Source organism: Sebastes fasciatus, chromosome 16 (assembly GCF_043250625.1).
Source record: "Sebastes fasciatus isolate fSebFas1 chromosome 16, fSebFas1.pri, whole genome shotgun sequence".
Classification (NCBI taxonomy): Eukaryota; Metazoa; Chordata; class Actinopteri; order Perciformes; family Sebastidae; genus Sebastes; species Sebastes fasciatus.
The window spans coordinates 4,682,268-4,709,762 of record NC_133810.1 but is presented as its reverse complement, the minus strand read 5'-3'; the positions used below and the strand labels follow the sequence as shown (position 1 = coordinate 4,709,762).

Here is a 27,495-nt window from a genome sequence, read left to right as displayed (position 1 = left end):
TATATATTTTCCCTAATGCATAAATACTTAGAAAATAAATATTTTAGAGAAGAAACATTATTATTTATTTATTATTATTATTATTATTATTATTATTATTATTATTATTATTATTATTATTATTATTATTATTCAGAGGCTTTTATTTTCCATCTTATTTTATATTGTGTTTTTTTTTCATTTATTTTATCTTATATTATCGAGTGGGTTTTATTTTCCATCTTATGTTATGCATTTTCTATCTTATTTTTATCCTAATTTTTTCATTTTTATCTTATTTTTTTATTTTTTATTATCTTTTTGTCCTATTTTTATTTTTATCTTTTTTTACCAAGTGTGTTTTATTTTCCATCTTACCTTATGCTTTTTTATTTTATTTTATCAAGTGTGTTTTATTTTCCATCTTATGTTATGCATTTTTCATCTTATTTTTTTATCTTATTTTTATTTTATTTATTTTTTTTATCTTATGTTATGCTTTTTTATTTTATTTTTGTTTAATTTTTTTAAAATCTTATTTTATCAAGCGGGTTTTATTTTCCATCTTACGTCTATCATTTTTCCTCTTATTTTTTTGTCTTGTTTTTATTTTTTATCTTATATTATCGAGTGGGTTTTATTTTCCATCTTATGTTATGCATTTTTCTATCTTATATTTATCCTATTTTTTATTTTTATCTTATTTTTTGCTTTTTTATTTTATTTTTGTCCTATTTTTATTGTTATCTTTATTTATCAAGTGGGTTTTATTTTCCATCTTACATTATGTTTTTTTATTCTTATTTTTTATCTTATTTTATCAAGTGGGTTTTATTTTCCATCTTATGTTATGCATTTTTCATCTTATTTTTTAACTTATTTTTTTATCTTATTTTTATTTTATTTATTTTTTTATCTTATGTTATGCTTTTTTATTTTATTTTTGTTTAATTTTTTTTAAATCTTATTTTATCAAGCGGGTTTTATTTTCCATCGTATGTTGTGCTTTTTTTTATTTTATTTTTGTCCTATTATCATTTTTATCGTATTTTCTCAATTGGGTTTTATTTTCCTTCTTATATTATGCTCTTTTCATCTTAATTTTATCTTATTTTTATCTTATTTTATCAAGTGGGTTTTATTTTCCATCTTATGTAAGGCTTTTTTATTTTATTTTTGTCTTATTTTTATTTTATCTTATTTTCTCAAGTGAGTTTTATTTTCCATCTTATTTTTCATTAATTATGGCCCTTTTTTGATGAATATCCTAAGTTTATTTCCTTTATTGTACTGCATTTCTTGTATTAATAATTACATATTATAATAATAATATTATTATTATTATTATCATTATTATTAATATTAATATTAGGCAGAGGATGTTTGGTCAGGACTGATCAATAGGAGTTAACTAAATCCACAGGATGGCAGTGATGCAACACAAGCTGCCATTTAAACCTCAAAGGAGCAGAAGAAGAAGAAGAATCCAGTCAGCCGCTAATTCCAGAAGAAGAAGAAGAAGAAGAAGAAGAAGCTCGTTTGACATTAGCTGAGAAGCTAACAACAGCAGGAGAGAAGTTTTCTGTTTGCACTTTATTAAAGTCAGGCTGTGTGATAAACCATGGAAAACCAGGTCAAATAGCAGCGGGCAGATTTTATCGACACTACAGGTACGTGTCAAGTTAGTATACTAACAAACTAACAATAGTAATTTCCACAAGTGTTAGCCGACTAGCCCTTTAGCCTAGCAACCGTTAGCCTAGCAACCGTTAGCATAGCAACAGTTAGCCTAGCAACAGGAGGAGCCATCTGCCTCGAGCTAAACGTCATCACTAATACATTTAAATCACGATTTAAAAAAAAAAAAAAAATCTTAAATCATAATTAAAATAATGACTTAGTTCTTTTTTATTTATTTTTATCTTATTTTATCAAGTGGGTTTTATTTTCCATCTTTTGTTAAGCTTTTTTATTTTATTTTTGTCTTATTTTTATGTTATCTTATTTTATCAAGTGGGTTTTATTTTCCATCTTTTGTTATGCTTTTTATTTTATATTTGTCCTATTTTTATTTATCAAGTGGGCTTTATTTTCCATCTTTTGTTATGCTTTTTATTTTATATTTGTCCTATTTTTATTTTTTTATCTTATTTTATCAAGTGGGTTTTATTTTCCATCTTTTGTTAAGCTTTTTATTTTATTTTTTGTCTTATTTTTATTTATCAAGTGGGCTTTATTTTCCATCTTTTGTTATGCTTTTTATTTTATTTTTTGTCTTATTTTTATTTATCAAGTGGGCTTTATTTTCCATCTTTTGTTATGCTTTTTTATTTTATTTTTGTCCTATTTTTATTTTTTATCTTATTTTATCAAGTGGGTTTTATTTTCCATCTTACGTTATGCTTTTTTTATTTTATTTTTGTCCTATTTTTATCTTATTTTATCAAGTGTTTTTTTTCCACCTTACGTTATGCTTTTTATTTTTATTTTTTTCGTCTTATTTTTATTTTATCAAGTGGGTTTTATTTTCCATCTTTTGTTATGCTTTTTTTATTTTATTTTTGTCTTATTTTTATTTTTATCTTATTTTATCAAGTGGGTTTTATTTTCCATCTTACGTTATGCTTTTTATTTTATTTTTTGTCTTATTTTTATTTTATCAAGTGGGTTTTATATTCCATCTTTTGTTATGCTTTTTTTATTTTATTTTTGTCCTATTTTTATCTTATTTTATCAAGTGTTTTTTTTTCCACCTTACGTTATGCTTTTTATTTATTTTATCAAGTGGGTTTTATTTTCCATCTTTTGTTAGGCTTTTTTATTTTATTTTTGTCCTATTTTTATCTTATTTATCAAGTGGGTTTTATTTTCCATCTTATTTTCCATTAATCATGGCCCTGTTTTGATGTTTATTCTAAGTTTATTTCTTTTATTGTGCTGCATTTCTTGTATTAATAATGATATAATATTATTATTATTAATAATAATAATAATAAAGTATGTAATGTTAATAAAGTATCTCTTGATGTTTATGACAAACCATGATAAATAATTTAATTCTCGTGACACCGCTGTGTCGTCACTGAGCTGTCACTCAAGGGTTAGCCCCTCCCCCTTCCCGGCGCACCAACCAATCGAATCGCTTAAAAAGTTGATTGACAGACCTCACAGCCAATAGGAATCCCCCACACAACAAAAATGACGTCTCCGCGGTGTTCTTGCACAGCGGGCGTCTCTTTCCGGCGCAGTATACTGCTGGGATGCTGATGCTGAGGATGCCTCGTTGATCTGTAGCATCACTAAGAATCTCAAATGTTTCTCGCCATGTTGTTGTATTGTCTGAGGTTGCAGCACTGTGTTGACCTCAGTCTGGCCTGTCTGCTGTTGTTTCTAGCCGGGCTGCAGCAGGTGGAAGCAGCAGCCGCCTCCGAAGAGATGATCAACTTGAACTGGAAGCCGTTCATCTACGGAGGGATGGCCTCGATTGTCGCAGAATTCGGTATGCTACGTGATGCACCACATGCATGCATGCAGACCCTTAACCATCATGATATATTGTTGGGTTTATACATTTTCTATGCAAATAGTCTATGAAATTACAAGTATTTTGCAGTCATGGGAAAATTCTGCTGAGTGATGGTGTAGCACTGGGCTTCAAAAAGGGAACATGCATCCAGCTGAATCCACATTATATTATGCGTTATCCTGCAACTGCAGATATACACAATTTTACCAAGTTAGAAATCAGTCAGGTTGTTGGTACACATCCAATCTGCTTACTTGCAATAAAACACAATAGACAGTTTCATAGTAACACAGTAATTAACCTAGCCCCAGTTTGTACCAGTCAGGTATTATCATTACATTTGAATCAGGAGTTTCAACTTGGTAAACAGGTTATTTTATGTTCTTATTAGGGTTGGCAATTGATTAAAATATGTAATCCTAAATAATCGCATGATTGTCCATAGTTAATCGCAAATTTATGCACTGATGTTTGTCTGAAAATGTTGTTTTCGTGCTCATGAATCATGTTCTTTTTAAAGAATAGAGTGCTGCCACAGCATGCAGACCCTTAACCGTCATGATATTTTTGGGTTTATACATTTTCTATGCAAATAGTCTAAGCAACCTGCTCAGTGTTGGTGTAGCACTGGGCTTTAAAAAGGATGCATGCATCCAGCTGAATCCACATTATATTATGCGTTGTCCTGCAACTGCAGATGTACACAATTCACCAAGTTAGAAATTAGTCAGGTTGTTGGTGCACATCCAATCTGCTTACTTGCACAAAACACAATAGACAGTTTTATAGTAACACAGTAATTAACCTAGCCCCAGTTTGTACCAGTCAGGTATTATCATTACATTTCAATCAGGAGTCAGGAGTTTTGACTTGGGGAAATAGGTTAATCGATTATCACGATTAACCGCAAATTAATTGCAGATTTTTTTATCTGTTCAAAATGTACCTTTAAGGGAAATTTGTCAAGTATTTTATACTGTTATTAACATGGGACTGGGCAAAATGCATGCTTTATGCAAATTGATGTCTACATTTATTACTGGAAATCAATTAACAACACAAAACAATGACAAATATTGTCCAGAAACCCTCACAGGTACTGCATTTAGGATAAAAAATATGCTCAAATCATAAGATGGCAAACTGCAATTTTCTTGTTTTCATTTAATGTTTTAATTTGAATCCTCAGGGACCTTTCCTATTGACCTGACGAAGACCCGGCTACAGGTCCAGGGTCAGTCCCAGTACACAGAGGTGCGCTACAGAGGCATGTTCCACGCCCTCTTCAAGATCGGCAAGGAGGAGGGCATCAAAGCGCTCTACTCTGGGTATGGAAAGTGCTATTTTAGGCTCTGTACAAACACCGGCTGTGTTCGAAAGCGCCTACTACATATGATATGACCAATTTTTGTTTACTTTATAAGATACAGCAGGTTTAGCTCTCACCGCTTAAACTATTTATTCTAACAGCTCACGGTGAAGTAAGACAAATAAGATCATCAACGAGGGGAGTTTTACAGTGTTATTTAGTACAATTTATTTTTTGAATTTGCAAAGTTTCTGAGAAATAAAATCCTGTCAATTTTATTTATGTAACATTTTTATTTTTTGTATAACTTGAATTTGTTTATGCTCACAATAGTAACCCCGGCGAGAGGGTGCAGGAGCCACAAATGACATCATCTCATATTGTGTGTAAACCGCGAAGGCTCCACAAGCTGTCACAAAGCTTGGTCGTGCACCTCTAAATTTTTGCAACTGCATGCGGGGCTTTTCAGACGTGACTGCCACAATAACATAAAAGCAAATAACTTAAATTGAGAAGTAGAATAATGATTTAGAGAGACGGCCAATTAGCTTTTAAATGCTTTGAAAGCAGAGGATCTTAGAAATCTACATTTGAGTAAATATTTTGCCAGCCGAATCAAAACATTTACGAGATATTCAACCTTTACCTCATTATCATACATTTAATACCTGACTCCTTTCTTTACAGGGATTGTATAAAGGTGATAAAATATGTCCATGAATATGAGTTTGCAGTTAATTACAATTCCTCTTCGGCATTAAGGAGTTTGGCTTATGGCCGGTAACACTCGTTGACTTCTTGCTTAATCTTCTGTTTGTACGCCCTCTGCCGTTTCGGAGAACACTGGAACACGTGTTGAGCGTGCTCGTAGCTCCGGCGCTATCTGTGGAGGGCCGCGCCACGGTGCCTCAACGCTTAGAATTGAGAAATACTAAATCATTATTAGTAAAAAGTGTTTATTTTTGCAAGTTCAGCAAGAATAAATGTTACCTTTTGCCTTTGTGCGTATACATTACTGCAATCGGTTCATATAACTATTTCAGATTTAAAAACTCTACAATCTTATACACACTTTATTCTGCTTTCATGTGATAATTTGCCACACCGCCTTTATAGGCGCACAGTGGACTGGAGGAAATCCTGAAATTAGCACCCCTATATACTGAATCGGGAATCAAATCGTGAGATACCAAAAGATTCACACCCCTACTAGTTGCGATACACTCCATTGGTGATGTAAGGAGCGTGTGCTCAATGTGATGTGCTTTGCAGGCAGAGCCGTTCCACTTAGTGGGTGGTTGAACTGATATTGTTGAATCCAGTGGGACAAGAAGAAGGAGCTTCTCTTTGATTCTTAAAAGTAGTGGGTGTGATTCAAGTGTTTTGCGTCTACAGTTGTTAAGATTCATCTCTGCTTTTGAGATTTCAAACTCCCTCAATAAGACTGAAATTTAGTTATGAATTAGGTGAGGGAATTCTTCTGCCTTCAGTTCACCCCCCCCCAGGTTAAAGGTTAAATGAACGTATCGTACCTCTCCTCTCAGGATCTCTCCTGCTCTGTTGCGACAAGCGTCTTACGGGACAATCAAGATAGGAACCTACAACTCTCTGAAGAGGCTGTTTGTCACTCATCCAGAAGGTGAGTGTTAACTATTTCTGTTACACTAACATCCTGTCTTCTATGGAGGACGGAACCTGCCAAAATACAAAAATACTGTAAATGCCATTGTTTTGGTTTTTTGACGGATACGGAAAGGATATGACATGACGTCATGTTACTCAGACTACAACAGTAAAAGCGGTAACTTCAGTCTACCTCCACATAGACTCAAATGAAGCAAATATATTGATTCTGGCATTAAAATATTGATTTCAAAATCATAAAAAAAATGAGGATAGGTGAATCTTTTTTCCCCACCCCTAGTAAGTACGAACTGGTTGTACTTTACCACAAACAGAACTATAGAAAAGACAATTTGCCCCATGGGAATCAATAAAGTATAGTCACATTTGTAAATAATGTGGGATGAATGCACAAAGACATGAAATGCACAGCAGTTTACCCTGCTGATGTTGGTGCAGTGACACATTTTCATTGGACAGATTTTTCTTTGTGCAGCAGTAACACTGTACAGCCCTCATCCACTAAAAAAAAAAAAGGGTTGGCTGTGTCGTGACAACCTGTGTTGACCCGCCTGGAAGCAGACGGAGTGTGTTAACCTGCCGGCACTAATTTGCAAGTTAAATAAGAGACAAAGAGCTTCCAGGAAGGAAGGAGAGGGAAGAAAGAGAGGCTGCAGCTGTAAGTGCTCTGATGGGCTTTCCCCTCCTATCTGACATTGATCTCATGTGGAGCACAGAATTCTATTTATTTAATTGAAATAAAAATAGACAGATCTTCCATAATGTAAGACTCAAATCATCCCAAACTTAAGATAAGATAAGCCTTTATTGATACCCAGAGGGAAGACAGAAATAGTACAGATAAATACAAGGTATATAAAACTAAAATAAGAATAGAATAAGAAAATAAATTAAAAATAGCAAAAAGAATATACAAGATCATAGGTAAAAGTGACAGTAGTGATTAATAGCAGCAGAGTCAGCAGGTCTAAGTTAATGTGTGATATGATTAAATAATGACACTTGTCTGTCTTAATATAGAGATGTTGTATAAATAAAATATAGAATAGGATGCAAAAACTGAGAATCAAATATAACGGTATAAAAAAACAGTATAGTATAGGTATAATATAGTAAGTGTAGTGTAGTATAATGTAATATATATATATTTTAGTAATCGAGTATTGTACCGATTATTCTGTTGAGTAATTGGATAAAAGATACTTTTGCTTTATTAGGAGGCAATAGTAAATATACAAAAGAGAAAATAAGACAAAACAACTAATTGGTTTCTTCATATACAATAATATTATCTATCAAAACTAATATTATAAGTCCGCTTAGAGCTAGTGTTAGGAAGTTAAACGGGTCATAATTCCCTCTCTAAAACGTCTTTTTTTTTGGGAGCTCTGACGTTCACTTCATCCTCCCGTGTTGAGAGACACAGAGAGCCACCAAGTTATCAGCCAAATGGCTTTGCGCTACATTTATCAGCGATTGGCCGGCGCCAGCGTGTTCCTGAGACTGACAGGAAGTTGGTGACCTCAGGCTCTGTGTCTTCCTCCATTACCTCTCCTACCGTCTGCTTCTTTTATTTGTCATTTCTTTCTTCCTATCGACTGGCACCACCTTTCACTGTCCCTATCTTTGTTCTCTTTTCTTCCACTTTTCTCTTCCTCTCTTTCCCTCTGCTCCTCTCAATATTTAATGTACAATTAGTGTACATGAGATAAATAATATGAATAATAGAGTAGATCAAGGTAGGAGAACAGATAGGAGTGATTGAAGCAATATGTTGTACTTCTTCGTGTGGCGTCCACAGCAGTACGTTGCTTAGCTTCCTATCTGCTTCTCCAAACTGGGAGCACGCTGACTGCCATCTAAGTTACTGTATGTAACGTTAATACACTGACTATAAGGATGTGTATATATATACTGTACATGTAGCAGTGACATCATGCAGAAACCTACGTCAGGTCTGTTGTTTTCTTCTGTAAGGACAGTAATGAGTCAGCTTTTTAAAATGTGTCATCAGCACAGATGAACCGGGGCAAATGTCTTTCTATTGAACAGTAATGATTCTGAAGGAGTAAGGAGGGAAACTAATCAGGGGACGAAGAGGTTTTGTTACTTCACCTTATTATTTTGTGTGTGTGTGTTTTGCCAAAATACAAAGCGCTCTTTCTCTTGTTTTTCTGTTGAATGTTTGCCTTCCCACTCTGCATGCCTTTCTGCCACGATGGTGCCACTTTGTTTTGATGCAGGCTTGGGTTTATTTCCTGTGGTTGTGGTTTGGATCGAGCGCCCGTTCCCCTGCCACTAAACATTACTGGCGTGAGGACCGCCACACTAACTGTTGGTCAGATTGATCCAGGATCACTGTAATTATTAGTCCATTATTATGTTGTCTCCACCTCCTTACTCCAATGTAGACACCATACTAGGTTACTACTAACGAGATCCACTACTTGCTAACAAACTGTCGAAGCTCATTTCTAACAATGGTTCCTGTTTAGTTAAAGCTAATGTACAGAGTGTGCATTCTCTCCAACAGCAATTTCAGCAAAATACGAACACGTGAATATGCAGATAACATAAATTATTAGACACAATGATTTCTTAAATTCTCACAAAACTCTCTCTGTGACTTCAATACTTGTAGGGAGCTCTTAAGTAGTGGACAATCATTCCTGAGAATAATTGCTTGTCTGTCTTTTTTGTCCTTTCTGACTTTCTCGTAGCAACTTATGTTCAGAGTTCAAACATGATGTAAAACACAATCAGTTCTATCTCTACAAGAGTACTCTTAAAAGTGTCATTTTCAACACTAATTTGAGTCTTAAAAAGTTCTTTATTTTTATTCTAAATATTAAGATCAATCAAAAAAAAAAAAAGCAGATCAGATGATTAAATCAGACAATTAAAGAACATAATAAACAAAGACATATTATGTGTTTTTAAACTGCTAATTCTCACACCGACTTCACACCAGGCAGTGGGGAAGTGCGGCTCGCCGCAATAATTACATTTTGCTATGACCGGGAGGCGTGTTCATGTGTTTCAAGCAAGAAGAAATTCTTTGTAATATAGGTCAACATGTCACAGGATCTGTTTACTGATTGGCTGCGGGTCCTCTCTGGCCGCACTTTGCCGCTGCTCTGTTTTAAATTCGGCGTTACCTTAATAAACAGGACAACAAACACAATTTTTTAAAGTGGAGAGCATGCATGATACATTTATGATGTATGGAAATAACATAACATCCCCGTAGACATCTAGTAAATTATAGGCTAATCTTGTGTTTTAGTGGTTTTGGTTGCTTTTGGTGGTGTGTGTGGTAATTAATGTAATTTCCCGTCTCTTTCCTGCCAGACGAGACCATGGTCATCAACGTCTTCTGTGGTGTCGTGTCTGGAGTCCTGTCCTCGTCTATCGCCAACCCCACTGACGTCCTCAAGGTCAGTCTTAATGCTAGGGACAAGGCCATGACATGTACTGATTACATCTACTCAAATGTGAAGACTGGTTTAAATATTTTAATATATTGAAATAGTCCAGTGACTTTCTTCGTTATACCTGAGTTCAGACGCTGAGTGAAGTGCTGGGTTGTGATCTCGGGGATAAAAATGTTTGACCTTTTTGCTGTTGTTTTTGTTCCAGATCAGAATGCAGGCGCAGGGCAGTTTACTCCAAGGTAGCATGATGTCCAACTTCATGAACATCTACCAGACAGAGGGCACCAGAGGGCTGTGGAGAGTGAGTGCAGCATTACTATGTGTTATGTACTGTATGTACGAGTAGTGGATACTGTGTTCTAGTGGTAATTTTGTCAGCTGTTTATTTATTTTAGTCTTAGTCCTTTGGCAAATGTCCTTGTTTTTATCATATCCAGTCAACCTCATCCTGTTTTTTAGTGAAGTTTTAGTTCATTTTAATCTTCTTAGTCAAAGAAAACCATAAGTATTTTAGTATAGTTTTAGTCAAATAAAACTGTTGAACATTTCAATCAATCTAGTTAAGCCAAAACCAATAATTTCACATAATATTTTATCATTATCTGATGAAAAACACGATTGAATGATTAATAATGCAGAAAGTATGTCTGGTTTAGTCAATGTCAAAGAGGGAGGCTGTGTTCACACGGTCCAACAAGTCCGCCACCAGTATGTGCACCACTGCATGTAAACAGGAGTATTAGTGGAATATTCATTTTCATTAGCCATGTAGACAGCTTAGTAGGAATATTGTCTTTTTTAAGATAAGGGTGCAAAAACTGGAATTTTTTTGCATGTACACATGGTCTTGTTGTATGTCAAGCTCTGTCCAGTGAGTTGTGCTATAGCGTTACAATCAGACTTATTGTCATCCTCCTCTTCCTCAGGGTGTCATCCCCACAGCACAGCGAGCAGCCATCGTCGTCGGGGTGGAACTTCCTGTCTATGACATAACGAAGAAGCACCTCCTTAAGTCCGGCGTCATGGGAGACACCATTTTGACACATTTTATGTAAGTGTATTTAACTCTCTGGTCATCCTTTATGATCATACCATGTCTTTGTTTTAGCAGGGATTTAAAAACTGCAGTCTTCAATGTCTGGTTGTGTGTTTACAGTTCAAGTTTCACGTGTGGCCTGGCGGGGGCGCTGGCCTCCAACCCTGTAGACGTGGTCCGAACCCGTATGATGAACCAGCGAGTTTCGTCGGGAAGCCCGATGTATAAAGGAACAATGGACGGAGTGATGCAGACGTGGAAGAACGAGGGCTTCTTCGCTCTCTATAAGGGATTCTGGCCTAACTGGCTGCGGCTGGGGCCGTGGAACATCATCGTATCCTTTTAAAACCTACACAGCTCATTCACAGGTGGGAAAAACAGGGAAATCTGACTTCTGATCTCTTCTAGTTGTTGAAGAAATTGTGGAATCCAGATATACTGTACACCAGACTCTTTATACTATAAAATGGAAATCGTTTTGTCTGTGTGTCCATAGAGTTGAGTAGATTTATACGGGATAGTTGAATAGTTCAAATTAGATTACAGTGGTGGCTGCGTAGGATTGTTTGATCCAAACATTTTCAATAACTCCAGAGCGTTGTAAAGTCCAAAAAAATCTAGTGAAAGAGACAGATGTAATCATTTTCAAAATTCATACCACTAGTGCAGTGCCCGTTCAAAACATGCTGAATGCTTGGCCTGTGGCAGGAGCAGACTTAAATATTTTGCTCCAGCTTTATCACCCCTGATAATTCAGCTCAAACCGTAGCGCTGCACAGGGGACATAACATACTATCCGACAATTTAAAACAGTTTTTAATCAAAGTTGTAATGACTGAGCTTTCTCTTTCTCCCATTGGGCGAGGTAGGCAATTTCCTACCTGGTACCTTGAAATAACCAGAGGAAAACATCTACATTTCAGATTCAATTTTGACCCACTAAATATATTTCAAATATGATGCATTATTTTTCATTAAACTATCCAGCATCATATTAGACCTGGAAGCTCCACCTTGAACAGACGTTAAATACATTTTTGAGTACTTCTTCTACTACTGCCAATACCAACATTCCCAGTTGGTGGTAACGTTAATTGTGTTATAAGTTGGTATCAAGTCTGACACCGGGGAAACAGTCTCAGTCGCGAAACACTGGTTTAATGCTCTGTGGTTCGATTCTGCTTCCAGTTGACTATCTGCTCGTGTTGACTCCAGTATTTATCCAGTGTCCATGTGACATTAGCAGGCTTTGCTAAAAGGAAGTGCAGTGAATGTAAGTTAGGCCCACTGCGGACGACATGCGGGACTCAGTCTGACAGAGATTCCTTATTTTTATAGTTGTTGATGTATAGTTGTTTTTAATCTAACAAAATATTCTTGCTTCAATCCATATTTGTTGGCGTTTAGCCTTTCAAAAACAACATTTTGACTGTGCTCGTCGCACATAAAGGGAGGCATGCCACACACCTGTATTAACAGGGCAGTCTAGCAGCAATCTAATGCTGCTAGATGCTAATGCTGTGATATGAGTCATGATGTTTTCCTCAACACACCTGTCAGTTCTTCATCACCTTCGAGCAGCTGAAGAAGCTCCCGTTTTAACCGGAACAGGAAGTGGGACTTCACTGGTCTGTCAGACTGTGTCGGGCATAAGTGGGTGTGAGCACGGCAGCACCTGGAGTTTATTCACACTCCCTTCAAATTCATACCAATGATGATCCAACACTATATCAGTCATCTGCCCATGCTCATCCAAATCTTATGTTTCTCTGTTTTTTTGCGATGTGTTTTATTTATTGTCACTGGTTCTGTTCTCGTACTGTTTTAAGGACTGTTGCTCTCACCCCCGACCTCCTTCGACACTCCCCAGGCAGCTAAATGTTTGGTTGTAGCAGAAGGCTGAAAAGTTTATTCCCTTGAGCTGATTGGAAAGACAGAGTTTACCTCTGTGGATTGGGTGAGTGGAATATTCTGAACTTTGGCCTTTTTTAACAGACAAACAGAGATGACACTTGTGATTGTTTGACTACACTGAAAAAGAAAACACATGGGAAATGGATTTATTAATATGTCAGTTCAGACATGCATGGCAACCCAGTTTGTGGAGTTAAAAAAAAGTAGGAAAATAATGTGAAATTTTAAAATGACTGACGTGAAGGAACCCTGTATTCTGAATGCATGAAATATGCTCAGATTCAACTACTGAATGTGAGGGGATTGCATGGAAGAGTGATGACATATTGACTGTTACAGGTAGTTACTGAACAGAATTAAGACAGAAAGGAGGAAATAATGCTCGGCAGCACTCCAGATGATTAATGAGTAATCTCTATATGGAAAATATACAACGGCATATTAGGGCCATTGTAGGTAAAAAAGAGATTGCGTAGATTATCTGAGATTAAAGTCACAAATTTAGTTGTTCTAATAGATTTGTGATTTTTTTTCTCGTAAATGCATTAATCTAAGACAATATTTGAGGTTTTTCTTGCAAATTTATGATTTTATAATCTGAGAATATCCAAGTATTTCCTCGCAAATCTATGACATTATAATCTCAGAGAATATTCATGTTTTTGTTCTCGTAAATTTATGACGTTAAAATCTCAGAGATTTCAAGTTTTTTTCTCGTAAATTTTTGAGTTTTTTTTGTAAATTTACCACTTAAATCTCAGAGAATATTTGAGGTTATTCTTTCAAAAGTATGACTTCATAATCTCAGAGAATATTCAAATTTGTTCTCGTAAATTTACGACTTAAACCTCGTAAATTCCGGCTCTGTAGTTATTATTAATTATCTACAATGTCCCTGATACACCGTAGTAAAGATGACACTCAGCGATATGTTGTCATCTTTGAAATATTGAGGTGATGGGAAAAGGTTTCACAAAGTTTCTAAAATACAGTTTTAATCTTTAAATGGGTCAGTTGCCAGAAAATCACTCAACAATTCCGTATGAATTTAAAAAAAGTTTTTTCTTCTCTTCTATTTATTATTTGTTAGAAGAATTTCCAGACACATTGAACACAAGCTCTGAACGTCTGTGATCTTAAAGAGCCTCTGAAGTTTTACTTGAAACAATCAGAAATCTGAACCAAGGTGGATGTATGTTACCTTGTCATGTCGTGGTGTAAATATGATGCACTATTCTTACTGTTGTGTCCCTCATTTGAGGTGAAGTGATGGCATGAATAGAAAAGTGGCGGCTGGTGTGAACAGAAATTGCAAAAGAGGGCCTTTGTGCCAAAATTGTTGCGTTTCTTCCCGGCTGAGTTATATTTTTTTGCAGCTAATTCTTAAAGAGATTTAGTTTGCAGCGTAAATCTGGAGAAACTCTTTCCTGGAAAGGGTCTGAAAGTCGGTGTAGTACATTGTTTGGAATTGAATTTTGTGAATCAAGTTCTCTAAACTCCCACGTAACACAAACCAAATGCATTTTTAACAACTTGTTAATTCTTAATGTGAATCCATACACGATGGCTCCTAACACATGCAACAAGGTATTACAGTACAGGAGTGCAGCTTCCACTCTTTCATCCACCAGCATCACCAAACCTTTTTATGTTATATCCAAGTATTTTTAGTGGTTTTGATCTGTTTCAAAAGCTGAAGGATATTTATTTTGTCAACGTTTTTTAGGTTGTCAATCAAAAGTTTCTCATTCTGGCAGCAGCTTTCTTCTGTTGTAACGACACAAACATGCTGGATTCTATAACTGACATATATTATAATTAATAGCTTCAACAGCACCGGCACTTCGACATGTGTACTGTATGTAGACAGCGGTCTGGTCACATTTCATATTTAAGCTTCTTGCTGAATTACCTCGTAGTTTGCTTTCATCTATGAAGGGATACTTCTGGATTTTGTGCATTAGGTTTTTTTGCTCTCCATTAAAAACACACATCAGTGGTCAATCGCAGCTGCAGAAATCTCACAAACTGCCTTTTCTTGATTGACCCTGACTGCAGAATCCAAAACCTCCAGTATTAAATTTTAAAAAGTCACAAATAGCGTGTAAAATATGCATTTGTCTTCTGACATTTTGTTTGGCCACGAGCAGCTACTCCAGTTGGTTTCATTGTTGGAATTCATTACTTGAATTAAACTAGCGGACAGCTGGCTAGTTAGCTAGCCAGCTTGCTAATTCCACTTTGCTTTAATGCTGCACTGGTTACAGAAAATGGGCTGAATAGCGGGTTGATGGCCAGCGGCAGCGCTGGGTTTAATGGACCAGACACACTAGACGTTGCGTCGCCTCACGTCGCCTTTGTCTTAGCCAAAAAGCTGCACTCGAACACACCGCAAAGACTACAGCAGACTGCTGAATATCACGTACGTTCTGCGCCTGCATGGGATGAAATAACTCTCCAGACCAGCAGGCGGCGGTAGTCTGTATTCGTCATTCTCACCTCTTAGCTTCATTCCAGATGGCCAGATTGCTTTCCTCACTTCCGTTTCTCTTCTCGTGCACTGATTCGCTTAAGCTGAACAGCCAATCAGAGTGATTTCTCTCACCGACGGGCTCCGCCGCCGATTCAACACGCTGAATCGGCCGAAAAACCTCCGACACGGGCAGACTAGAGCCGACGGTGTGTGGGACACACCGCAAAAACTAGACCGACAGACACTCACCGACGGCCACAAACTGTCCGATGGCCGACCGTCTGCTTGGTTTAGTCAGGACATTAACGGTCACTCCCCACCACTCCGGAGAAGGATGAGTTAACTGTTTGTTTTCATAAATCATGTTATCTTTTAAAGAATGTGTCGTTCTCAGCTGATCACTCCAGTTTCACATCACAGCAGGTTGTCTTCACTTCCTGTTCACCGTTACATGAAGTGTTCAGCCTTTAGTTTAAAACGTCCAGAAGGATTTCCCTTTGTGATCGTCCCGTATTTCATTCCTGTGATTGTGTTTGTGTTGTAAAAGTTGTCTTTCTGGCATTTTAGAACCATATTTTATGTTGCAGAGTTTTATCTATTTTCTAATTATTTTAAAGAGCTCTTCTTTTTACTTTGATCTGATTTGACCTTCGAATGATTCATCTATTTATTTGAACCCGAGTACAGTGAGTTTCTTTACTAAGTGGCATCTTTTTGTGTTTTAATTTGAGGTGTTACCAAGTGCTCGGAGTCGACCACATTAAAGGAATACTTCACCCCCAAAATAACCATTTGTATATCAATAACTCACCCCGTGTTACCTTTTTCATTCTTGAAGAAAACATCTCTCATGGAGAATAAAAAAAACCCAGAGAAAAGTCTTGATGAATTAAAGTAAACGGGGGCTGTGTGTAACAACAGCAAAACTAAATCAAAACATCCGTTAACAAACTCTCACAACTCCTGCAGAATAAGCCAAGTCTCATTTATTGCAGTCGTATGCTCACTAACTTCCACAACACATGCATCTTCACTAAAACCGGCTATTAAAATCACTTCGGACGAGCTAGCGTACGGCAAGCCGTTTTAACATTTAATAGCTAAGCTTGACTATCCGGGATTTTTGGACCATTCCTAACTCCAGTTAGAGATATCTACAATGTCATTCTGACTCGTCACAATTTAATTTTAGATATCTAAAAAGGACAATGTAGATATCTACAACTGAGGGTGATTAAAGATGTCTTGAACTGGAACTCTGACTAGTCAGAATTAAATTGTAGATATCTTGTTACCAACACACTTGATACAAAAGTTAGTTTTAATACAACTAAAGAACTTGTATGTTTTTGTATGAAAAGAGGAGCACGTGTGGTGCTTTTGTTTTGCTGATCACGATTGTATAGCACTTTATCTTTATGGAAGAGAGCTTGTGATTGATCGAAGGACAGAAAATAGTTCCCTCCTGACTACACAAGAGAGCCTCTCAAAAATGTCTGGTGTGTGCCATGTAATCAGGTTTTCTTTTAAGTTTTATCAGTATATTGTATGGAGGATGGAACCTGACAAGTAAATGAATAGATAAATAAATGACTGTAAATAAATAAAGACGTCATTAAAATATTAAAGAATAAAGAATAAATGCAATAATAAATAAATAGATTAAAAAATAAAAGGGAAAATTAAAAAGAAGAATAAATAAATAAGGAAATTAATACAAAGATAAATAAATAAAAAAAGCAAACAAAACAGAAATATCAATTTATGTCACATTTTATCAATTAATTAATGGCTACATTTATTTTTAATATTATTTTTGCTATATTTAATGACTTATTTATTGAGTCACTTATTTATTCATTCATTTATTTTTGATTATGGCCGGTTCCGTCCTCCATAATGTGTTCGCTTTCCTATTGTTTAATAGTAGTTGTAGTATAAAAATCTTCACACTCCCTTTCCCTTCAGACATGTGGTACCTCTCTGTGTCTGTGACTGAATCAAGTCTGTTTGTTTTAAGTCTCCCTGTTCTCATGTTGAATAAAACAAAAGCACCTGTTACACTGATCAAAGAGATATTGATTATTAATTTAGGTCCGGCATTATTCCTCCTGATCACATTCAGAAACCTGCGTGGCCACCTTGTTTTCTCTGAACTTTATGATTGTTCAGTGACACTTTTATGAATGAATTCTTCATTAAAGCATCCTCTACTAAACAAACCTCATGTAGGTTTTTTTAACGTAGTTATTCGTGTCCCACTTCTGTCAAGATGCTTCAGAGGCTTCAGTCAAAAAGATTTAATATTAAATTGTACATTTTCTCTTTACTTCCACTTGTTTGCACTTTGATGTTTCATTGCTGTCTATAAACCTTTACGCTAGTTCACTTGATGATTTTATGGTGGACGTTTTAAGTGGGGAGTATTTTAAGTTTTTCTTTGACTGAGAATGGGTTTGGCTTTATATTCAATTCAATGTTCACTCAAATAAAATATATGCTGTGATTGTTTCTGTATTAGTTTGTGTGTTCTTGCTCATTCGCTTGAGCTGCTTACAGTCAATTTCCTGGATTTTAATATTTAAAGGTTCCATATTATAAAAAATGTGATTTTCATGTCTTTTATATTATAAAGCAGGTTTAAGTGCTATATAAATACTGTTAAACTATCAAAACGCTCAATACACGGAGAAACACACACAGCCCGTATTCAGAAATTGTGCGTTTGAAACAAGCCGTCAGGATTTCTTACCATTTGTGATGTCACAAATATACAATATTGAGACCATTACACGGTTTTAAACATAAACATTCTAAATGTGTCCCAGTTTATTTCCTGTTGCAGTGTATGTGAATGACATCAGCTGACAGGAAGTAGACATGGACCCAAACTGTTGCCTAGCAACGCAATTCCATTGCAATTCCGTTGAAATGAGCTAAAACGGAACGTTTCAGACAGAGGGTAAATACAGGCATATTCAGGCAGACATTATGAGGAAAATAAAGTTGTTGTTTTTTACATTACAGCATGTAAACATGTTCTAGTAGAAACACAAAATACAAGTATGAACCTGAACATAAAGCATAAAATGTCCCCTTTAAGTGCTAGTAATATAAATACTGTGAAAGTGTTGAAACGCTCAATCCATGGAGAAATACACACAGCCCGAAAGTCTGAAAATCTGTCTTCGAAACAAGCCGTCAGGATTTCTGTGCCTTTGTGATGTCACAACTAAACATAACGTTTTAAACATAATCAATGTGATTTTTTTAACGCAACCAGAGCCTGTATTTAGAAACTGCCTTTTTAAACGTAAACATTCTAAATGTGTCCCAGTGAAGTTCCGGAAGTAAACATGGAACCGAGCTGTTGCCTAGCAACGCAATTCCGTTGTTGAAATGTTCTAAAACAGAGTGTTTCAGACAGAGGGTGAATACAGGTATATTCAGACGGACAATATGAGGAAAATAAAGCCTTTTTTGAACATTACAGCGTGTAAACATGTTTTAGTAGAAACAAAAATTAATTCATGTGTACAGTTATAGTTAGCACGGCAGGAGTATTGATTTTATTTTCTTAGATTTATAGAGTCGTAGCTACCGCTGAAGCAGCAACTAAAGGGCTTCGCAATAGCTTTGCCCAAAGACGAGAAGAACCTGACAACAGCGTTCTTCTTCGGGGTCGGACCGGGCACGGTCAGGTAAGTCTTCAAGGCCAGGATGAGTTCAAATCTATAGGTCAGATCCTGTGACGGCGCCATCAAGACTCGATTGAGGAGCACATTCGCGGAGCCGAACAGCTCGCGCAGGTCTTCGAACAGAGCCTTGTAGATCTTACGAGATGGATGGTCCATGCTGATAATGTTATTAGCAACATTGATCTCTCTCAGTACCTCGTCGGTCAGATCGTTGATGGCTCTTTTGACATCATGTGGAAGCTGGGTTGTCCAGGCCTCCTTCATGGTGTGCAAGAGTAACCCTACAAGCAGTAGGGGTACCGACCACCGCTTCTCATTGTCATTGTCAGATTGTCTTTCTTCAGTATCAGTATGTTCTGGACTCTGATCTGACTGATGATCAGAATGTTCTGGACTTAGATATGACTGATCAATCACTGGAGCACCCAGAACATACTGATCATCTGGCTGATGATCAGAATATTCTGAACTCTGATCCGACTTACGATCAGAATGTTCTGTACTCTGATCCGACTGATGATCAGAATATTCTGAACTCTGATCCGACTTACGATCAGAATGTTCTGTACTCTGATCCGACTGATGATCAGAATGTTCTGAACTCTGATCTGACTGATGATCAGAATGTTCTGAACTCTGATCCGACTGATGATCAGAATGTTCTGAACTCTGATCCGACTGATGATCAGAATATTCTGAACTCTGATCCGACTGATGATCAGAATGTTCTGAACTCTGATCCGACTGATGATCAGAATATTCTGAACTCTGATCCGACTGATGATCAGAATGTTCTGAACTCTGATCTGACGAACTGGTATCAGAGCTTTCATCGTACAGTCCGTCGTCCGAGTCCGCATACCAGTAGTCTCTGTCGTCCTCAACAGCTTTTGGCCAACGCCAACATTCGGTGGACTCCGCCATTATTGCCATGACCTCTGTGTTCGAAGTGGAACACATGATGTCACATGGCCCACGCGGTAGGACAATACGCTGTGGCTTTTCCTTTGTACAGGTGGTGAAGTTCCTCACAAAAGCTCTGCATAATGTTGTGCACTGGCATTCCATCTGGCGCTTGCATCTTAGTGATCGAGTGAGCAGACGAATCATGGTGTTAAGAGTCGGGTAAAAGATGCAGTTACACTCAAAGTTCTCGAATATCGGAGGCCCTTGGTTGGAGCGCATCACCACACTTATGCAAGAGTTGACTTTTTCTGCCACCTCTTTTGCAAATAGCGAGACGAGTCTGTTAAAGCTCCCACAGCGAATGCGTTCCGGGATGGTGGAGGCATTATTGAAAACCTGCGGAAGGATGTGTCTCAGGTTCTCCGCGACATCGCACTCATTTATACCGAAGAAACACTGGTCAGGGTTTACATGAGCGTATATCCGCAGGGCTTTCCTGTGCCAGTCTGCGGTGATGTTCGCAATGGAGTCCTGGATGATCCTGGTCGACGAATTGACAACGTGCTGACACAAGTCGACCACCACCAACGTGCTGAAGTCGTCGAGCGAGCCAGATTCCAACGCGCCCATGCAATGGTTCTCCAAAGACTTTAAATACGGGTCGATTTTCAGCTCACTTTCCTTGATGTGAGGGAATTTCGCACTGGCGGTCAGAAGGAGTCCACATAGATTCATGTGTTTATACATTTTTTCAGTTTGTGTTCTGACTGTCTGTCTGATAGTCAATCAGTGGCTCTGGGTGAAGATCTATATGTGCTCTGAGATAATAAAAAAAAAGAAACATTCTGAGATCAAAGACATTCCTGTGTGATGTCATCGGGGGCGTGGCCTCTAATCAGTCTCCATAGACCTTTCATTGCCATTCTGTTGCTACGGCAACACAGCTCCGGATGTGACAACGATTGGAGGGTGGGAGGGTCAAATAAGATGAGATAAATCTTTACAGAACCCCAGAGGGGATATTCGGTTGCACAGCAGTAGTACAGGTAAATAGAGAAAGTAAAAGAAAGCCTGTATAAAACTAAGATAAGAAAATACATTTTAAATTATGTTCAATTACGTCTCATCCTGTTTTGTAAAAAGCAATTTAATAAGCAGAGCAGGGTGGATTTTCTCCAAATGAATAAACAATTTGTATGTCAAATATTAACCTGCAGCACCGAAAATACACTTTTTAGTGACACATGGCATTGCATTTACATTTAAGGAGTCTGAAAGTCCTGTCAGCATGGAGGCATAAGATGTGCGCAATGATTATTTTGGAGAGAACCACATCTAAAAATCTGTTATTTCTGACTGTTCCTTTTTTTTTAAACAAAATTCATTTTGATAATAGGTGACATACATTAGATCTGGTTAATTTTGATTATTTTTTGCCGAATTTCATCATGTTTTCTTTGTTTAACATCTGTCCTAATCCTTTTATCGGCACAAACTCAGCTACGAGTGTGATTTATAAGAGATAAGATAAGATATTCCTTTATTAGTCCCACAGTGGGGAAATTTTGCAATTTATCATTTTATTTACAGTTTTTCTCATTTGCTTTGGTTCAATTATCGAATGAGAATTATTTTTTGTCAATACACTAAGCTCAAATCTCTGAACAATTAGTTTGTTGTTCACAACAGATTCAAATTTTTCATTAATTAAAGCAAAATTGCACGTGTTATGGCACAAGAGTCAGTACAATAGTCTACAATATGCACCATAACCACTTGCACACGTCTTGCTGATCCAAAGTGATGAGTTGATTCTCAGTGAAATTGTTTTCACAACTTCTAAACATAATTTCATCATTTGAGCCGTCACATGCAAAATGATCCATTCAGTTATCAAAACCTGCTAGACTACCTGTATATTCCATAAATGTAAAACGTCCTGCCGCTTTCGGGTCGTTTTGGAGGTGCACCGACCACCAGCACCGGCCGCTCTCTCCTCAGCTCCAGCACCGACATCGCATCGGGCCGCTCTGTGATTCGTTTATTTCTCTAACGGGACTTTTCTCTTGTTTTCTCTTGAGCTGAAAATTGTGCGCTGAATGAATATGAATATTATTATTATATTTGTAATTTGGGTGAACTGGCCCTTTAATATTTCCTCTGCTGGGACTTTAGAGACACATTTAGTGTCTAACTGTAGTTTTACATTCTGTGTCATAAAATGATCCAATAACTTTTTCACATTTGGGACATTTCTTGGAAGATTCTTCTTTCAATCAATCACTCACACACACACACACACACACACACACACACACACACACACACACACACACACACACACACACACACACACACACACACACACACACACACACACACACACACAGTGATTAAGTGAACCAGCTTCAGGTGTGTGAGCTTGTCACACAGCTGAACTGTGGTTTCATTAAACCTCATGAGAAGGAGGAAGTGGTTCTTTTAGTGTCTGATGTGTGTGAGGAGGCTTCCACTACTGAACAAGCTGCTGCTTCATACACACATTCAGATTTATGTAGACGTTTATATACGTTGTATTATTTTAAAAGAAATCAGAGCTGAGTTCTCTCCAGAGCTCCAGCAGCAAATATATTTGCTTAAGTCCTCCAGTTTGTCTCGTTAGTTTTATGTTCTTTGTTTTTCTATAACCGTAGGATCACCCTGCACATGTTTTATTCTCTGTAGAGGTTTTTAACAGGTTTTCAGTGTCACATTTAGAGAGCGTATAGACCATGAAGGAGGAGATTGCTGCTGCTGTGTTCTTTGTTGCTCGGCTGGTGAAGAGATATGGCTGTCTGGATACCGACGGCAGGGAGCGCTTCGCTGCTGCCCTCACCTCTGTTCTGTTTGAGAACTACAAGAACCACTGGCACCCGAACGCACCATCCAAGGGCCAGGCCTACAGGTCAGGAAATCAACTTTTATTTCTAATTTTGTGTAACCATTTGAACCCACAGCTGTGTTTTTTTTTTATTTCCTTTGGTGGAAGTGTTCTCTGGGGTTGTCTAAGCACAAATCTGAAGACATTTTTAAAGTCAGTCAAACCGTTTGACTGAAAAGTGTCTTTTCTTTATCCTACTCTATCTAGTCTTTAGGAACATGAGTTTTTGCAAAATACTCCGTTATATTTTTGAAAAAGATGGTCGTCCCATGTGCCCAAAGACTAGATGTAGTATAAGAAAATGTCTATCTCAGAAACTACAAAGAAGTTTTTATTGATGAACTCGTAACAAGTTGAATATCAAAGACTTGCACACACATGCAGTGTAAAAATATAATGCATTCATATTTTATATGGAAAACATTTTATAAACACAATCTTAGCGTTTGTCGGTAAAAGACTAACGCAAAGGATACACTGGTGTATCCTCGCTTAAAGCTTCTCCGGCAAGCCTCCTCGCTCCTTGAGATGCATTTTAGGAATTGGGATGTTCTTCAAGATGGAGCGCTGAGGTCGATTTCTGGGTCACAAGCTTGAGGAGGCACAAAATCTGGAAATGAGAAGCAGCTACAGTCTATGTAAGACGCCGAGCCATCCAGCACGACTCGCCACCTCTGGAAACTCCTGAAAAACTTTTGTCGATCTAAAATGAAGACAACTACATGGCTTATTTCTCGCCTCAGATGTTTTCAGAAACACTATTTTTGAAATATATATAAGAGAAAAAGTTAGAAAAATGAGCCGGGAGCAGCAGCCCACGAGTGAAAGCATTCATCCAATCAGGTGCCTAGTTGCAGCATCAAGTGTCCAATGCTGGGATGCGGCGCAACCCCTGGCGTCTGAAAACGCCCCCTGTGTACACGTACCATAACAGATTGAATGAAACTTTCTACAAGGTGAAAGAAGACCTATCTCATATAGTAGCTGAAGTGGAGTTGTATTTTGTGCTGCTGTGTGTTTAGGTGTCTCCGTATGAACCGTGTGCGGCTGCAGGACCCGGTGCTGCAGCAGGCCTGCGGGCAGAGCGCCGTACGGTACGACGATCTCGGCCTTCCACAGGAGATGACGGTGTGGGTCGACCCCGGAGAGGTGTCCTGCAGGTCAGTCCTAGTTGAGACAAGACATTTGTGTATGGATTAAATAAGCAATACTACATGTTAACTATTATTATTGAGCTTTAGCCAGGCTAGCTCTTTTCCCCTGCTTCCAGTCTTTACGCTAAGCTCATCAATCGGAGCGCTATTTAGCCTCCTTCATGACAAGTTAGTATGACATGGTTGGTACCAATGGATTCTTTAGGTTTTCATAGATTCATATGATACCAGTATCTCCACTCTAGGTTTAAAACTGAGTCTGCTACAACCTAAAAATCGCAAGTTGCGCTAATGCATTAAAGAAATAAGTGGCCCCAGGTTGGGAGCCACTGATCTAGTGCTGAGTTGATGCAGCGTGTCTGATGAAAACCTGCTTTATTATAACTTGTATTTCTATGGTTTTGTTGGTTCATTGTCCTCTTCGCAGGTACGGTGAACAAAGCTCTCCATTCTGCGTCTCATTGGTGGACAGCTATCGGCGTGGGGATGGGGAATTCTCCCGCCGCATCAACGAAGCCGTGGAGCGTGCAAGCCTTGACGTCAAATCGGGAAGCTTTTCAGACGAGGAGGACGGGGTCGGAGACAACAGCATGAGTAACCACAGTCTGAGTAACCACAGCATGGGCAACCAAAGCATGAGTAACCACAGCATGAGCAGCTGCAACCTGTCGGCCCTCTGCCCGGCTCCAGTCCCACCCGCCAACCTTGAGCCCAAAAGCATCCCGACTGTCAGCAACCCCAACAGCGTCTACCGGGTAACACATCAAGGATCATTCATTAACTGTAACCATGATCTGTTTATTTTACCATACTGTAGTTACATATGTAGAAGGAATTTTAAATAATGTTGGACGTAGTCTGGAGTTTAGCAAAATAGTCCATCAGTGTTCTTGTCTGGTGATGGAGTGCATATCTGGGACTTTATTGTTACGCTCATTAAGGGGCGGGTCCATTATTTTGAGGTTTGAGGTTTTTATATTATCATGTAGCTTCCCAGTGGTCAAATGTTGGTCAAAGTATGTTTCAGCGTCAAAATGCTATTTTCTCTTCAAGCCCTTCTAAAACCTTTTTCCCACCTGACCTGACGTAGGTTTCTGCATGATGACGCTGCTACATGTACAGTATATATACATCCTTATAGTCAGTGTATTAACGTTACATACAGTAAGCTGGAAGCTGAGCAATGTACTGCTGTGGACGCCACATTAGTTCAGATACGAAAGTCACACATTAACCCAAACAAACTAACTGATTGATGCAGCGGTAGGTAAGGTAAAATTACTGTTTTGTGAATGGAGTCTGATGGCTTTGAAGACAGAGATAACTGCTTCAGTTCCCCGTCTGAAAGGGCTGTCTGACAGCACGGTAAAGCGGTGAAATTATTTTAAATATAGCGTACACTTAAACTGATACTGAGGTGGCTAAAATATGTTTTTCTGCTGCTCCTGGGAACTGAAGCCATTATATCGCTTTCTTCAAAGCCACCAGACTCCATTCACAAAAACAGTCATTTTACCACTCAGAACAGAGAAGAATACATACAACCCCACCTCCCTTTCAGTTATTTCCAAACTTAGCACAGCTAATGTCGACTCAGCTAGTGCTAGCATTCACATTATTCATAACTTTATTGATTAGCTTAGTGTGGTAACCGTTTACGTCACTGCTTTTTGCAACAGCTGAGTTGACGTTTCCGTTTGGAAAAACACAGAAGAATGCAGATGGACCCACCTTGAGAATTGGAACACAGATTGCCAGTAAAGCAACTTCTAATAAATGCTAAAGAATAGGACACTACAATCTTTTGAGTACAGATTTAATTCTGCTGAATTAACCTTTTTTTAGGACATTTGGACATTCAGTGAAAAGAGCTGCAGCCCTGTTAACCTACAGTAGTTTACAGCTGGGAACAGAAGTTGCTAGTTTGACTTGGCTGTTCCTTAAAGTCTCTTCTATTTCTGACCTTTTGCTCCTCTCGCCCACAGTTCAGTGAGTTTTCTCCAGGCGCCCCTCAGACATGGCTCAGGGACAAGCGGAAGGCCTTCGCTGTGGAAGCGTTCCCACCTCCTCATTTTCCTCCCCCGGTTGGCGGTCCGACCTCCCAGCTCTCCACCCAGAGAGGCTTCAAGGCTTCCTATCGAGCCACGTTCACCTTCAGCGGGCCTCGTGTCGACAAGTACCACTGGGTCAGCAAATCCCGATAGGCCGAGCCTTGGTGTCGGCTCAAAGCATCAGAACACCCCGTTTGTGGGGGGAAAAAAAGTTTCAGAACAGTTTATTATTTGTGTATGCTTTAACGTGTTAATGCTTTTTAAGCATGTTTTTAAACTTTGAAATATTCAACTATTTTAAATGATTCTTCCTTCTAAATCTGTTTTTTAAAATTAAAGTAAGTGAACTGTAACATTTAACTGTCATTGAAAAGAAATAAAAGCGTCCGTGTCAGCTCTGCTGGTTATTCTAAAAGTGTTTCCTCTTTCATTTATTTTTGTGGTTCATCTTTTTTTAACATATCTGGGTTGCATTTGGTTAAATTAATCACAAATTTCCTCATCCCAAAAGCAAAACAGTTAGAGCTTTACAATTAGAAGTTTGTAAGTTATAGCACAACCTTGTTGGCGGTGACTGTGGTAAACCCTGTTGTATTAATGTATGGAGGACGAAACCTGCCAAATACAAAAATAAACTTAAAAAAATAAATGACTCAATAAATAAATGTAATTAAATGCAGAAAAAATAAATAAATATAAAATAAATAAATAAATACAATTTAAATGTAGGCATTTAATTGACAAAAAGTGACTGATATTTCTGTTTTAATTTGCGCCTTTATTTTCATATTGATTACCTTGTTTATTTAATTTTCCCTTTTATTTATGTATAGCTAGCATATAGTCATTAATCGCGATTAAATATTTTAATCGATTGACAGTCCTAATTATGAATCATGACCATTTCACACTCACAAAATTTTTTTACAACATGTCTGGGACGAGCAGATGTACTCTGATGACTTTTGCTCAACGTAATCTACTTGAGACATGCATCTAAATGTAAATACGGCTCAGTCTGGAAGCTGATGTGGCTGAGCGGTTGTGTGTGGTGGTGGTTGTACTGGTAGTGTAGTAAGTGATTGGTGTTTAAAGAACAATCAGCTAATAACACTGCCTACACAGCAACCCCAACCGCATCCACCATCATGGACCAGTAACACTGCAGTGAATACACACTGATACACAATGTATGTAGGATTTAACTTGAAACGACGTAGAGTTAGACCAGTTGACCATCCGCATGCTAGAGTGAAGTGAAAACATCATGTAAAATACAAAAATATAACTGTATTAATAAGTAACTAATGCATTCAGAATACATCTATTAAAGAAATAACTTGACATTTTGGGAAATAATCAAATTTGCTTTCTGGGAAGACTTGGATGAGAAGATTGATATCACCCTCCTGGTTGAACATCCAGACGTTGTTTGAGTTTTGTGGCTCTAA

At 37.7% G+C, this 27,495-nt stretch overlaps 2 protein-coding genes and 1 long non-coding RNA gene across 5 annotated transcripts; 2 read left to right on the top strand and 1 right to left on the bottom strand.

Moving 5' to 3' along the window:
• Nucleotides 1–1,471: 1,471 nt before the first annotated feature.
• Nucleotides 1,472–17,250, top strand: slc25a14 (solute carrier family 25 member 14). Of its 3 annotated transcripts, none has more exons than XM_074612016.1 (9): nucleotides 1,472–1,649; nucleotides 3,374–3,478; nucleotides 4,695–4,833; nucleotides 6,359–6,453; nucleotides 9,810–9,895; nucleotides 10,098–10,193; nucleotides 10,819–10,943; nucleotides 11,049–11,262; nucleotides 12,489–17,250. In XM_074612016.1, exons 2-9 carry the CDS (start codon nucleotides 3,415–3,417, stop codon nucleotides 12,528–12,530), a joined length of 861 nt encoding a protein of 286 aa, XP_074468117.1. In that variant the 5' UTR covers nucleotides 1,472–1,649; nucleotides 3,374–3,414; the 3' UTR covers nucleotides 12,531–17,250. The 3 variants fall into 3 exon arrangements, with proteins under 3 accessions (XP_074468117.1, XP_074468118.1, XP_074468116.1); XM_074612017.1 differs by having other exon boundaries at nucleotides 3,353–3,478; XM_074612015.1 differs by lacking the exon at nucleotides 1,472–1,649 and having other exon boundaries at nucleotides 3,189–3,478.
• On the bottom strand, nucleotides 9,578–15,482 carry LOC141753389 (uncharacterized). Its single transcript, XR_012590446.1, has 3 exons — nucleotides 15,342–15,482; nucleotides 10,014–10,184; nucleotides 9,578–9,908 (listed from the first exon to the last, which is right to left on the bottom strand). It is a non-coding gene; the product is annotated as an uncharacterized LOC141753389 (long non-coding RNA).
• A 5,103-nt stretch (nucleotides 17,251–22,353) lies between the features above and the next one.
• btg4 (B-cell translocation gene 4) lies at nucleotides 22,354–26,459 on the top strand. The gene is made up of 4 exons (XM_074612018.1): nucleotides 22,354–22,863; nucleotides 23,862–23,999; nucleotides 24,421–24,748; nucleotides 25,979–26,459. The coding sequence occupies exons 1-4, from the start codon at nucleotides 22,691–22,693 to the stop codon at nucleotides 26,195–26,197; spliced, it is 858 nt and encodes a 285-aa protein (XP_074468119.1). The 5' UTR covers nucleotides 22,354–22,690; the 3' UTR covers nucleotides 26,198–26,459.
• Nucleotides 26,460–27,495: the final 1,036 nt, after the last annotated feature.

Bases quoted from the DNA above. Each gene is read 5' to 3' on its own strand.
- slc25a14 (XM_074612015.1), top strand. From the start codon at position 3,292: ATGTTTCTCGCCATGTTGTTGTATTGTCTGAGGTTGCAGCACTGTGTT. The intron at 9,896-10,097 runs GTCAGTCTTAAT...TTTTTGTTCCAG, and splicing joins ACCCCACTGACGTCCTCAAG to ATCAGAATGCAGGCGCAGGG. The intron at 10,194-10,818 runs GTGAGTGCAGCA...CCTCTTCCTCAG, and splicing joins GCACCAGAGGGCTGTGGAGA to GGTGTCATCCCCACAGCACA.
- btg4 (XM_074612018.1), top strand. From the start codon at position 22,691: ATGAAGGAGGAGATTGCTGCTGCTGTGTTCTTTGTTGCTCGGCTGGTG. The intron at 24,000-24,420 runs GTCAGTCCTAGT...TCCTCTTCGCAG, and splicing joins CCCGGAGAGGTGTCCTGCAG to GTACGGTGAACAAAGCTCTC. The intron at 24,749-25,978 runs GTAACACATCAA...TCTCGCCCACAG, and splicing joins ACCCCAACAGCGTCTACCGG to TTCAGTGAGTTTTCTCCAGG.